This window comes from Crinia signifera, chromosome 11 (genome assembly GCF_055691185.1).
Source record: "Crinia signifera chromosome 11, ASM5569118v1, whole genome shotgun sequence".
NCBI classification, from domain to species: domain Eukaryota; kingdom Metazoa; phylum Chordata; class Amphibia; order Anura; family Myobatrachidae; genus Crinia; species Crinia signifera.
The window spans coordinates 35882478-35897347 of NC_139227.1; the positions used below are offsets into that span (position 1 = coordinate 35882478).

Consider the following 14870-nt stretch of genomic DNA (forward strand, 5'->3'; position numbering starts at 1 on the left):
TAAGTGAGTTTTACACCATCAGGACGGACACGGATACACAGATCACAGCACGCTACATGTTACAGCCTGGGGGCATTCACAGACTATTAAATATTAACCCACTCTCAGGGATCAGTAATGGACGTCGTTCTCCTCCAGTATCAGTTACTCCAGACAGAGGGGGAAATTTACTAAGGTGGGAGTTTACATGGGACGTTGCTATTGGCAACCAATCAGAATCTACTTAAAATGTATTTAGCGCCTTCTAGAAGATAATAGATCGTATCTGATTGGTTCCCAGCGAGCCAGTCAGTGGGACGTAGGGTAAACGTGTGCACCTTGCTGCGTCTTGACCATGGTATTCAGATGGCTGACTGACAGTGTCTAGGTCAGCAATCAATAGGTTGACATGGACAAAAGGTTGACACAATCAAAAAAGCAGACATGGCTGCGTTTGACACAAGTAAATGGTCAACTTAAAATTTTGGGGGGATTTAATTTTTTTTTACTTTAATACCGTGTTTCCCCGATAATAAGCCCTACCCCGAAAATAAGCCCTACTCTTGCTTTTGGAAACTAGTCCAAAATAAGCCCTACCCCGAAAATAAGCCCTATTAAAATTCCCATTACCGGAGTCTGTGCACTAAATTCAATGCCCCCAGCTCCACCCCCGGTATCCCCCTCACCGCTGCCCTGCTTGAGGGATGCTCTAGAGTCCTGTATCAGCCCTTGAACCGTTAAAGACTCCAGCTACCGGTCCCAGGGATGCATTGCGCATGATGTCACCGCGCACATCCAAGAAGCTTCTGTACACAGCGGGAGCGGCGGAAAGCCTGAAAACTGGAAAGTGCTGTAGGTGAGGAGCAAGACGGGGGGCATGGTGGCTGTAAAAGCAGGACTGGGGGCATGTCAGTGGCGGATTCAGGGGGGGGGGGGGCACCTGGGCACGTGCCCCTCCTCTCATTTCATTTTGTAGCTGAGGACCAGGGCTTTCCAACGAGCGCATCCCCGTGTCTCTAGCCCCCCGGGAACGGGAGATATTGCCTGGCAAAGCTGTAACGTTTTTTCCCCCATAGGATAATATGGGACCCGTCAATTCCGACCCCCACCCAGTTCCGACGGCCGCCAGTCCCCCCCCTGGCATCACATAAGCTTGTGGTTGATCTCATTCAATTCCAAATCGCTGGGCCTTCAATATGATACCCGGCTGGTCCATATTGGTCAATCGGTTCCAGAGATATTGCGTGTAAACCAATTTTTTTATTTTTGAAATGTAATTTCATGGCTGTTCATGTTCTTTGAGGGCAGATTACTCTGGAACCAAACGTTCCAGTTTCACTGGACCAAAATCATTCAAAGCCCACACAAAAGTTCTTCAATATGATACTTGTCTCATGTAAATGGGTCAGTTGGTTCCGAAGATATAGCCGGTTAAATGAGATAACTGGTTAAAGGGGGGGGCGGGAGGAGGGGAGGTTTTCTCTCCCCCTCACACCAGAAAATGCAGGGACTAGGCTGGTGTAAATGGGGCCAACCAGGGAATGCATTTTCTGGTGTGAAAGGGGTATTATTTCAAATAGCCGGTACCTGCAGTGCTCTGAATACAGCCAGGCTCTGCCACGGTCAGTGGCTATCACTTCTGCCTGGCGGCGGCCGTCCCCCATTTAACGCGAGCATGTATTCCCCCTTGGCAATGAACATGTAATCCCACATGGCAACGAGCATGGAACCTCTGGCAATGAGCATGGAACCCTTGGCAATGAGCATGTAGATAAGCAGCACTTATGTAGCATAATTTTTAATAGGCATTATGGTGTTTGGCATAAAACATAATGGACATAATGGCGTGTAACTTAACGTGTAATGGACATTATGGTGTCAATGTTTAATGCTTACCTTTGGTGGACAATGTCCCTGTTTATGAAGCGTAGTGTGAATTTTGGCTTAATCTGTGTGGCATTATGTGAATTCTGGCTCAATCCGTGTGGCATTATGTGAATTTTGGCTCAATATATGTGGCATTATGTGAATTTTGTCTCAATCCGTGTGGCATTATGTGAATTTTGTCTCAATCTGTGTGGCATTATGTGAATTTTGGCTCAATCCATGTGGCATTATGTGAATTTTGGCTCAATCCATTTGACATTATGTAAATTTTGTCTCAATCCGTGTGGCATTATGTGAATTTTGACACAATCCATGTGGCATTATGTGAATTTTGACACAATCCGTGTGGAATTATGTGAATTTAGTTTCATTCCATTTGGCATCATGTGTAAGGGGGAAGTATAAAGGGGTCTAGTATTTTGTTGCATAATGTGTAGAAGTTGTATATGGTGTGGTACACTACACTCAAGGACACACCTCTGTTGAGTGGCCACACCCCTTTTTCGGAGCTCGCCTTCGGCGCGCGTACAACTACATCCTTCGCTTTTGTCGCCATGGTGGGCCTGCGTACTTTAAATGCCAGCGCCTATTTTTAATCCCATTCCCACCCTCTCTCTGCCTCTCTCTTAGTATGTACACTGGCACCACTAACACCGCCCCTCCCCCACCTAAACCCTCTTTTATCATGGTGCCCCCCCTGTCATTTTATCCTGGATCCGCCCCTGGGCATGGTGGCTGTAAAATAAGCCCCACCCCCAAAATAAGCCCTATGGTGTTTTTTGTCCCCTCCGAAAAAAATAAGACAGTGACTTATCATCGGGGAAACACGGTACTTTACCATCTATATGGACTGCCGGGTGCAGCGAGGCATCTGGCCTGATGCAGGGCGAGGATAGTGGTACACCGATTGAGGGTCCATGTGCTTAGATGTCAATATTGACACCACACACAAAAAAAGAACGCATGTCGACCTTTTCACACGTCGACCGTGTGCTTGTCATATACTACACCCATTAACCATTTTTCGCTGTGCAATGACTGTGCTCTGTAAATATGTATGATGTCATTATGTATAATGGATGGGTTCTGATGTCATTATTGTATAAATAAGTCCAATCAGAGTTTAGAGGGGAGTGTGCCACGGACTGAAAAGGACTACAGATATTATAAGCAACCTCAGATGTCTGTGAGCTGCGGTCTTGTCAGGCAATTGCACATTGTCCTATAATATCCATAGAACATATAAAGTAGAACATTGGGGCAGATGTATTAAGCCTGGCAAAGAGATAAACTGGAGATAAAGTGGAAGGAGATAACGCAGCAGCCAATCAGCTCCCAAGTGTCATATTTCAAACACAGCCGATTGGCTGGTGCGTTATCTCCTTCCACTTTATCTCCAGTTTGTCTCTAGTTTATCTCTTCGCAGGCTTAATACATCTGGCCCATTATCCCATACAAGTGAATAAGAATCATAATAGAATAGAATCAACTTTATTGGCCATGTATGCTTGCGCACACTAGGATTTTTTTGTGGATTACAGTGCAGCATCAAGCAGGGATGAAAAGGGGGGGGGGGAAGAGACATTCCATATATTACATAAAGACATTAAATGCATTTCATTTCTAGCTACGACTATGGTGGATAGGTCGCCAAGTAGGGACACGTTGTTTGGCTGTTGATGTTGGGATTGCATTCGCTTTGATTGGATTGTTCAGGTGATGGACGGCTAACGGAAAGAAGCTTCTTGCGGATCTGGACGTTTTGACGGGGATGGACCTGAACCGTCTTCCGGATGGTAGGATGTTGAACAGGTTGTGACCGGGATGCAGCTTGTCGTTTGCGATCTTCTCAGCACGTTTCCTTACCCTGGATGAGAACAGATCCCTTATCGGGGGGAGGTCGGTCCCTATGATCCTTTCCGCAGTCTCCACTACCCTCTGCAGTTTTTGTTTGTTGTTCTAGCTTTCGCCACCGTACCAGATTGTGATCGAGGAAGATAAGACAGACTCCACGATGGCGGTGTAGAATACGCACAGCAGCTCCTGTGGGATGTTGAATTTCCTGAGTTGCCTCAGGAAGAACAGGCGCTGTTGGGCCTTTTTGATGTTCATGGTTATGTTTAATCCCCATCTTAGGTCACTGGACATGGTTGTCCCTAGGAATTTGAAGGAATCAACCCGCGACACCACTGCGTTGGCTATTGTTAGCGGGGCTAGTGCATTTGTTTTTTTCCTGTAGTCGACCACCATCTCTACTGTTTTGGTGGGGTTTAGATCGAGGTTGTTGCTGCTGCACCACTGTGTCAGATTCTCCACTGCCTGCCTGCACGCGGTCTCGTCACCATCCTTGATAATGAACATGTATGTACTATACAGAATATGGGGTCAAACGTATTAAGACTTAACCAGCACTAAAGTGAAAAAGTTATAGAGTTCCAGACAATCAGCTCCTAACTGTCATTTCTCAAAGATAGCCTGTGACATGGCAGGTCGAAGTTAATTGGCTGGTACTTTATCACTTTTAAGGCTTAATATATTTGGCCCTATGTACATTTGTGATGTCTGTCCCAACGGATCGGGCAGCGTGTATGGACAACACACTGCCTATTCCGTCTGTAGATATATCTGTAGAAATATCTATTCGTGTGTACCCAGCTTCACCTTCAGATCATTTACTAACACCGTACTGAAACGGACTACAGTCGAATTCAAGAAAAGTCCTGGCCCCTCGTGGTTCACACTCAGCGTCTATTTCACATATTAAACGCCTACTGGTAGCGTCAGCCACAGCATAGCCAGATAATTATCAGCAGCTGCACAAAAGAGGTTTGGTCAGACAGGGATAATGAAAATATAAAGTATAGCGACAACCTGATGGTGCCCGCTACGCAACATACACCCCCGCTGGGCACAGGACACGGCTAAGTGAGAGGGGCTTGAAATAGATACACTTAAAACTTCACAAATGATGGGTCACAAATATCAGTATGATCCTGTACATACATTAAGCAGAAACCAAAGTAGATACAAATATACAGATAAAATTACAGGATCTTTTTTAGATTTCTGCAAGAATTATTTAGCAACATTTAAGTTTATGGCAGCTTAGATCAAAGGTAATCGGCACAGTAAATAGGATATTTGTTCATTTGCAACATGAATAATAATTTCCCATACAGGACTATGCAAGTGGTTCATAATCATTACCTTTCTCAAGCCTGTTGTTCTAGCCAGTCTGTATATCCACATGGCATTGCCTCCCCTCCCTGCAGGTCCCAGCTAGGTATGTTTATACTCATAGCTCTGCCTCCCTGCCTGCACGTCCGTGCTAGGTATGTATATACTCATAGAACTGCCTCCCCTGCCTGCACGTTCCTGCTAAATATGTATATACTCATTGCATTGCCTCCCCTGACTGCACGTCCCTCCTAGGTATGTATATACACATGGCACTGCCTCCCCTGCCTGCATGTCACTGCTAGGTATGTATATACACATGGCATTGCCTCCCCTCCCTGCAGGTCCCTGCTAGGTATGTTTATACTCATAGCTCTCCCTGCCTGCACGTCCCTGCTAGGTATGTATATACTCATAGCACTGCCTCCCTGCCTGCACGTTCCTACTATATATGTATATACTCATAGCACTGCCTCCCTGCCTGCACGTTCCTACTATATATGTATATACTCATAGCTCTGCCTCCCTGCCTGCACATCCCTGCTAGGTATGTATATACTCATAGCACTGCCTCCCTGCCTGCACGTTCCTACTATATATGTATATACTCATAGCACTGCCTCCCTGCCTGCATGTCCCTGCTAGGTATGTATATACTCATAGAACTGCCTCCCCTCCCTGCAGGTCCCTGCTAGGTATGTATATACTCATAGCACTGCCTCCCCTGCCTGCACGTCTCTGCTAGGTATGTATATACACATGGCACTGCCTCCCCTGCCTGCATGTCACTGCTAGGTTAGTATATACACATGGCACTGCCTCCCCTGCCTGCACGTCTCTGCTAGGTATGTATATACTCATTGCATTGCCTCCCCTGACTGCACGTCCCTCCTAGGTATGTATATACACATGGCACTGCCTCCCCTGCCTGTATGTCACTGCTACGTATGTATATACACATGGCACTGCCTCCCCTGAATGCACGTCCCTCCTATGTATGTATATACACATGGCACTGCCTCCCCTGAATGCACGTCCCTCCTATGTATGTATATACACATGGCACTGCCTCCTCTGACTGCACGTCCTTCCTAGGTATGTATATACGGGTGCCGGATGGGGTCCTGACAGTCGGGATTCCGACAGGCATTTACCCGACGTCGGGATTCCGACTGTCAACACACCGACAATGGGGTTACCGACGGCCGTTGGCTATTTTCCCTCGTTTTCCCTGGGGGTCCACGATCCCCATAGAGAGAGAATAGAATAGGTGGCTCGCGTAGCTAGCCGGTGAGCCCGCAAGGGGCTTAGTTGCGGTCACCATGCTGTCTGGGTCCGACCAGTGAGGATCCCGACGTCGGGCTAATGACTGCCGGACCCCTGTATATACACATGGCACTGTCTCCCCTGCCTGCAAGTCCCTGATAGGTATATTTGTGCACATGGCACTGCCTCCCCTGACTGCATGTCCCCGCTAGGTATATTTGTGCACATGGCACTGCCTCCCCTGTCTGCAAGTCCCTGATAGGTATATTTGTGCACATGGCACTGCCTATCGCAGTGGATAATACAGAATAAGGTTTACAACTGAAACAAACACTGCAAGCTTTTCACAGCTACACTAATAACAGACCTGTTACTGGATGCTGCGTATACCCTGCTTAGTTACTGTAACAAACACCACGCTAGCTGTCTACACCAGGGCCAGACCTGTCCCAGAGATATACCAGCAGTCCATGTTTTCCAGGCCACCTGTAGATCTGTAGAATGTGTCATATAGGAATGAATGCAACACATGTAAGGCAATGTGACAGTTGGTAATGACTGCACCTGCGCACCAGCTAGGTGGTCTGGGAAATGTGACAGCTAGTAGTGACTACAGCTGTGCACCAGCTCCGTGATCTGGGGAATGTGACAGTTAGTAATGACTGCACCTGTGCACCAGCTAGGGAGTCTGGGAAATGTGACAGTTCATAATGACTGCACCTGTGCACCAGCTAAGGAGTCTGGAAAATGTGACAGTTCATAATGATTGCACCTGTGCACCAGCTAGGAAGTCTGGGGAATGTGTCAGTTCGAAATGACTGCACCTGTGCACCAGCTAGGAAGTCTGGGGAATGTGACATTTGGTAATGACTGCACCTGTGCACCAGCTAGGTGATCTGGGGAATGTGACAGTTAGTAATGACTGCACCTGTGCATCAGCTAGGGAGTCTGGGAAATGTGACAGTTCATAATGACTGCACCTGTGCACCAGCTAGGTGATCTGGGGAATGTGATAGTTAGTAATGACTGCACCTGTGCACCAGCTAGGTGATCTGGGGAATGTGACAGTTAGTAATGACTGCACCTGTGCACCAGCTAGGAGGTCTGGGAAATGTGACAGTTTGTAATGACTACACCTGTACACGGTATTGACTGTAACAGATTTATACATAAAACTACATTGGAAGAAATAAAGGTATACTTTACTTTTTGGCCATTGAAATATTCACCTCCAAAAAGAATAAGCTCATCCCGCTCTGGGTGGGGTGTGAGAGAGGCGTTTAACCTGGAGGGCAGAGAAACAGGGGAGATAATTCTCAGATGAGAAGACAGGTACCGGATGAGTACATTATACAGACTGGAATGGAGGCAGCATTCACCTGTGTGGTTATTGTCTATGCTGTGGACATAGCTTGTGGAAAATGCATTAGTAGGGGTACATTTACAAAAAGTTCCAAAAGTTAAAAGTGGGGATGTTGCCCATAGCAACCCATCCAATTCTGTCTAAAATTTTCTAGAATGCAATAGAAAAATGACAGAATCTGATGGGTTGCTATGGGCAACATCCCCACTTATTATTGTTAGAAGTTTTAGTACATTTACCCCAAAGAGTGCCAATTACAGAGCAGAGCACGAGTCTCCATCAGGTCACCACTCACAACCCTTGCCAAATCCTTCCATTGTGATACAACTACCAAGATACAGTAGGAAAGCTCTAGGAAGAGATAAAGGGATGGTGGGGAAGAGAAGGAAAGGAATGGTACCTCTCCTGAACGATGAGCTCAGCTAGTTGATGTGCTATCACTATTGAAGAACAACAGATAATATTCTAAAACAAGAATATACTTTCACATTTATACAGCACATGAACAAAAACATTAACAAAGGGAAAATAAAACAATACAAAAATAAAATAAATTGGAGCTTCCAAGTGTATTCCATTGCTATGCACAGAAAGATATAGGGGTGTATTTAATCCGGGATTCCGACAGAACATTCCGTTGTAATCCCAGGCCATTTTTATTCCGTTCGACTATAACTCGACAGCCGGAATTCAATGTTCCGGGTGTTGAGTGCGGTACACATCACGAATCGGTGAAAACTGCAGCGGATTGCCGAAAAATGGCCGTGAATTGGACAATTCGCGTGCGCTTCCAACAAAACAGATCCGACTTTTTTTTAAAGTCGGATCTGTTTTGACGGAAGCTTCCTTCAATGCTGTCGGTAGGTGACAGCTGCTATTTCCGCCTGCGGGAATAGCGTCCAGGACTGAATACACCCCACAGTATTTATACTCCCCCTCTATGTGCTTGGTCAAATTGGTCAAACTTGCTTCCTTCACTGCAAACAATAAGTAGCTTATACAGTCCATTCCACCTGTCTACACTGCTGCGTATACCCGACGTATGACATCTTTACCAGACTTTGTATTGAAATATTTCAGCATATTCAACTATTTCATCCTCAGAAATACATGCAGATTTGATCCACACCTAGGGCCTTTCACTCTTTCTGACAAAATCCTTCTTAGATGGACAAAACCATGTGCACTGCAGGTGGGGCAGATGTTACTTGTGCAGAGAGAATTAGATTTGGGTGGGGTTTTACTCCAAAGTGAGATCTATATTGCAGTGTAAAAATAAAGCAGCCAGTATTTACCCTGCACAGAAACAAAATAACTCACCCAAATCGAATTCTCTCTGCACATGTTACATCTTCCCCCCTGCAGTGCACATGGTTTTGTCCATCTAAGAAGGATTTTGTCAGAAAGAGTGAACTAGAATAAGGCCCCTAGCGCTGCTCTGCATACATGTACCATTCACAGCCTGTTTGGTATTGGGACGCCAGCTTCTGCTGCCTTCCTGACCAGTAGAACCAATGAGCACTGCACCAACCAGTTACATGTATACTGTAAGGCAGGGGTGGGCAATAAGCGGCCCTCCAGCTGTTGATGAACTACAAATCCCAGCATGCCTTGCATCAGTTTCAGCATGGCCAAATAGCAAAACTAAGGCAAGGCATGCTGGTATGTGTAATTGATCAGCAGCTGGAGGGCCGCTTATTGCCCACCCCTGCTGTAAGGTCAAAAATTGTTGAACTTATATTAAGCTGGATACATCATAAATAGCCATGTCTGGCTAGTGCGGACATCAGTCAATAGCCAAGTGTAAGCCATAACTTGATTAATGGTATATCATCCCCAGAGGTTTCTATGCTGAGGTCACTTCTGCTCTTGCCTTGGACTGGGCGCAGAACATGGCGTCTCAATGACTTGTGTCTTCTTCGCGTCCAAAGACTGGAATTCCGCGATCAAAGCCTCCAGATCCTCCTAGAGAACAATATATACAAAGGACATAGGTCAGGATAACAGCAGCAGCTACATATTAATACATAGACAGAGGAAACAGCTTCTGAAAGATGTAAGTAGGGACGTTTATGGGCTGTTAGATCGACAGATTCTAGGTAGACACAAAAAAAACAGTCAACTTCGTCAAAAGGTTGACAAGCAAAAAGAACAATCTGCGAAAAAGGTAGACAGGAGTTTTTCCACTTTTTTTGGGTGTCGACATGGACACTATATAAGTGTAAACTATTATATTCTCCCTCTATGCCCACTGGGATAGTAAAGTATCAACGAACTGTCAACGAACAGTGACTGTCTATTTAATGACTGCATCTCATAGGGACAAATGACATCTGTATTGTAACCTTTGTGACCTGAATTTTCCTGAACAAGACCAAACATCGGATAATGAATAAAAATAAACTACCGTTAGTAATATTGTGTGCACCCATTTCTCATCCCTTTGTATTTGAATCTAGTCAGTCAAATCAGTCCATGTCCCAGAGGAGCTTTTCGATATATATATATATCTTCAACAAACGAGGCGGCACTCATCAGGCTTGATATGCAAAAAGTCTTATGTTTATTGGAATAAACATAAGACTTTTTGCATATCAAGCCTGATGAGTGCCGCCTCGTTTGTTGAAGTTATATTGGACACCCGTGGTTCAAGGAAGGCACCGGAGCATTTAACATAATTTCGTTTAAACCACTAGAGTGCTGGATTATATATATATATATAAAATACATATAAAAATTAGTTTTTCTTTTAAATATAATTAACAAAAAATATATTTACTAATATGGATCATAAAAAAAAAGATGTTTAATTAAAAACATATATATGAACCACAAAGTGCTTACAAAGATCATATTTTTTATGGCTGAGTGTATGCATCCCTGGGGACACCGATGCTTAAAAAACATCCCTGTCACCCAGGCTGCCAACAGCCAACCAGTCCACAAACCAGATAAAGTGCAAAGACGGAGGGAGAATAAAATAGGTGTCATTTCCAAAAAAAAACATTAAAAAAGAGAGATTTAAACAAGAAAGTGCTTTAGCTTGAAATCACCGTTGAAGCCCCTTTGGAACAAGGGTGCCCAAATGGTGAATCCATCGCATTTCATTTTGTGCAAGTCTTTTCTCAATATCTCTAGTTTTTTACACCTTGATGTAATTTGTTGGATGCCCCAAAAGTTTACAATGTACTTTTCTTTCGACTCGTGGTGGGTTTTAAAATGTGCTGGCACTGTATGGGTCTGTAATCCCTTTCTTATATTGTAAACGTGTTCAGCCATCCGTATTTTTAATTGTCTACTGATTCATTGTACCTTATACCTAGATTGTTCTGTGCCCTAGATCAAGCACTTCTGGACTGGTGGAAAGCAAAAACCCGGAACTTCCGGGTATTTGGAACGCACCGACATCTTGGAAATCGCATTGCGCATGTGTGAGCAGCGGCAGGTGCCGCTTATGGACGCAATTATCAGGCACATAAATATATGCCTGTGGACAAATTCTAGACACGCCATTGGAAAAAGGTTGATACCGAAACGCGTTTGGCACTAACTAGGACCTGTGGACCCATAGCTGGACTGGCTGGATGCTCCCTCCTGTCTCCGGAGCCTGACCTTTTCGGAGGGTCAGTGAAGTAGATACCATCATCTCCAGGGAAAGATCGGCGGCACCTAGTTCCAGTTTTGCCTTTTGGGAAAACACTTATGTTTTTACTTGTCTCCTATATGTGAGTGTATTTTAGATTAAAAGGTGTTTTTTTTCAATGATCTGCACTATCGCTTGCTTTCTCTTGATTTTCGATGTACCACACTCTGGAATGAAGAGTTGCTGATTTGCCAGAGGGATACCTTTGAATGCTTTAATATACAGCTGGCGTGTGAGTGCTTTTCAAAACTTACAAATTGCTCCAATTGCAAAAACCATCTGCACTAAATTGTGGTGTATGCACATTTGTGGCCTGCTGGAGGTCATTGTGCAGGGCTCTGGCACTGCTCCTCCTGTTCCTCTTTGCACAAAGGCAGAAATAGCGGTCCTGCTGCAGGGCCGTTGCCCTCCTACGGCCTCTTCCACGTCTCCTGATGTACTGGCCTGTCTCCTGGTAGCGCCTCCATGCTCTGGACACTACGCTGCAAGACTCAGCAAACCTTCTTGCCACAGCACGCATTGATGTGCCATCCTGGATGAGCTGCACTACCTGAGCCACTTGTGTGGGTTATAGTCTCCGTGTCATGCTACCACTAGAGTGAAAGCACCGCCAGCTTTCAAACGTGACCAAAACATCAGCCAGAAAACATAGGAGCTGAGAAGTGGTCTGTGGTCACCACCTGCAGAACAACTCCTTTATTGGGGGTGTCTTGCTAATTGCCTATAATTTCCACCTGTTGTCTATTCCATTTGCACAACAGCATGCAAAACTGATTGACAATAAGTGATGCTTCCTAAGTGGACAGTTTGATTTTTTGAGCAGTGTATATATATATACATAGCCTAATGTGGGATATCAATATTTCTGGAGCATTACGTTTCCCCCAATGCTGTCCCCAAGTCTGAGACATACCTGTATGATAACACTATTTGCCAATCTGACATTACATTACGGCCTGTATATAAATACTGGGGATTAGGAAAATATAAAGACAAAGCCACAGACCCCCTCAGTTACCCCTAGATTGTGTTGTCACAGTGCAATCTGCTGAGTAGGGATGAATGACACAGAAATAACCGCTGTTCAGGTTACATGCACGTTATTTATTATCCTCCATGTATGTTTGGTTCCCAATCGGTCTGTATTTATGTGTTAATAAATGAAGTGTTTATCACTGCGGCAGTTACTCTTTGCTTGCATGCTATAGACCCTATGGGAGACAGTAATATTACCACCCAGAGGGGAAAATACCTGTAAGTATCACAAAGAAGCCGCTATGTGCCTGCTCGTGCACTATGTTGTGTAAGTTTGTTATGACCAGCAATAGGGGATATCGGCTAGTGATGGTGATGTCCCAGTTTGCAGCCCTGTTGCATATGGAGGAAGATTGGCAACGATACATACATTTATAGGCTTCATTACATCACCAATGGTGAGTTGGTTACGCTAATGTTCTCCCCTACAAATGGTGGAGTGGACGCCTACATCTATCCCAGCACCCGTCTTGTATTTCCTACACGTAAGGGTGTTACTGTACAGCGGACATACTACATCATGAGCCATTGGATTTTTCTATTTTCTGTTTCTTTGAGGAGAATTGACTGACAGACATAAATTTCATTTATGGTAATTTTATAGCTCTATATTTATCAAGTTTGTATTATTTTAGGATTTGTATAATCAACATTTCAATGTAGAAACAAGGCCGAGCACCTGATTGTGACTTGGGAATTTTTATTATAATAATTTTGACTTTGTATCTGGTTTGGCCCACATCAAAGGTATTCAACAACATGTGACAAGCCAGATTTTGTGGAACCACACATCCCAGAATGGCCAGCAAGAGTATTACATGCCCATATAGCATATCTTTGGCAGAACATGCTGGGATGTGTAATTCTCCAGCAGCTGGAGGACAACCTGCTGAATATCATTGGCCAACATGTTTATCACTCTTCTATTTCTCCTCTTTATGTCTCAATGTCTCATTTTACTTTTAGTCCCCCCCCCCCACACCTTTTTTTATTGTTCCACGCTCTTCTTCATATATCTCAGCCCTCCTACCAAATGTCTCTTTATGTGCCCATACACTAGTAAGATTTATCTTCAGATCTGGCTGGTTGGAACAAAATCATGGTTATTGATGAGTGACAGTTTGTCAGTTTTCCAGCATTTCCAAGCAAATGGTCAACTGTCATTTGCTCTCATCCATAACCATGTTTTTGTTCTAACCAGACAGATCTGCAGATAACTCTGCGTGTGTATGGCCACCTTTAGAATAATTAGTGACTATGCCCACCTTCTGGTGAGCAATGCCCAATATTTGTAGCCCACCTACCCCTGGTTAATAAACTTTATTGTAAAGCACATGAATCATTACATGCAGTGGTAGAAAGCAGGCAGGGTGACACTGATGATGTCACAGACAGCCTTTGTGATGTCACAGCAGGTGTGAAAGAAAAGACCCTGCTTGGGACAGGACAATTACTCATTGGATGAGAGTGAGCGGTGTTGGTAGCTATAACCTGTTGTAGCTGTATACACGTGTTTTCTCATTGCTTTAAATTCAAGTTATTCTTGGAACATTTACAGAAAATGTGGCGTCGCTGTATAAACGCATTTTCTAATTTCTTTAAATTCAAGGTTACTCCTAAACCGGTTACTCCTAAACCTCCACGGAAAATGTGGCTGTCTCATTTTGGGCTGACACAACAACAAAGACGTAGAATTCTGCAGGGCTGCCGTTTGACCGGCAGCGCTATTGAAGCTGCACAGCAAATACTGCGCCAGAAATTTAATGTACAGGGACTGCAACCTTTTATGAAAGGTGCGTATGGCTCCTTTGATGCCGTCTCTGGGCTTGCAGTACAATTACACCCAAATACAGATATCCGCCACTGCTTTATGTCTTGTTTTCGGAATGGACGGATAGAAGTTGCAGACAGTGCTACATGGCGGCTTACCCCCATGGCTAGCAGACAACTGAAAGATCTCTATGGGGCTGTCGTTCCAAAGGACACCCTGAAAAACATCAAACTCCTGAATGTGGAGAAACAGGACCCATACTCATTTGATTGTGGAGTATTTGCTATAGCGAATGCTGTGGAGCTCCTCTTCACCGGAGACATGCCCATCTGCAGATACAACCGTCCATTAATGAGGCCACATCTCATACAGTGCCTGGAGGATGGAGAGTTCACACCTTTTCCAAAAATCGGGAAAAGAAGACGCCAAGAAGAGTATGGAAGTAATAATCCGGCTTTTACTAACACATCGAAGAAACTGAAAAAGTGAGACCACCTCCAAAAACCTGTAGATGAAGATGCGTCATTCAGTAAGGAGGTAATAAACAGGGTAACCTAATGCGGCAGTTATTAGCTGCAGCTCCAGCTCATATACCACGTGGCGTCATATCATAGAACTGAGCAGAAGGAAAAACTGGGGATTAGGGCTACTGGCGACACCCCAAAAACAAAAACGACACACGGCAGCCACCTCATGGGTGTGTTGGAAGAGCTGCTAATTATTATTTCCCTTCTCTGCAGCTGGGTACA

General features: G+C 44.6%; 1 protein-coding gene across 2 annotated transcripts in view; it reads right to left on the reverse strand.

The window, feature by feature from the left end:
• KLHDC4 (kelch domain containing 4) overlaps positions 1–14870 on the reverse strand; it is a 63333-nt gene that overhangs the window by 25896 nt on the left and 22567 nt on the right. Inside the window, exons 2-3 of one of the 2 annotated variants that reach the window (XM_083165432.1) lie at positions 9546–9637; positions 7516–7594 (exon numbers count right to left, since the gene is read on the reverse strand). In XM_083165432.1, coding sequence (XP_083021558.1) covers positions 7516–7594; positions 9546–9637 — 171 coding nt within the window. Of the gene's footprint in view, positions 1–7515; positions 7595–9545; positions 9640–14870 lie in introns of those variants that run through there. The other variant, XM_083165433.1, reaches the window with a different exon arrangement.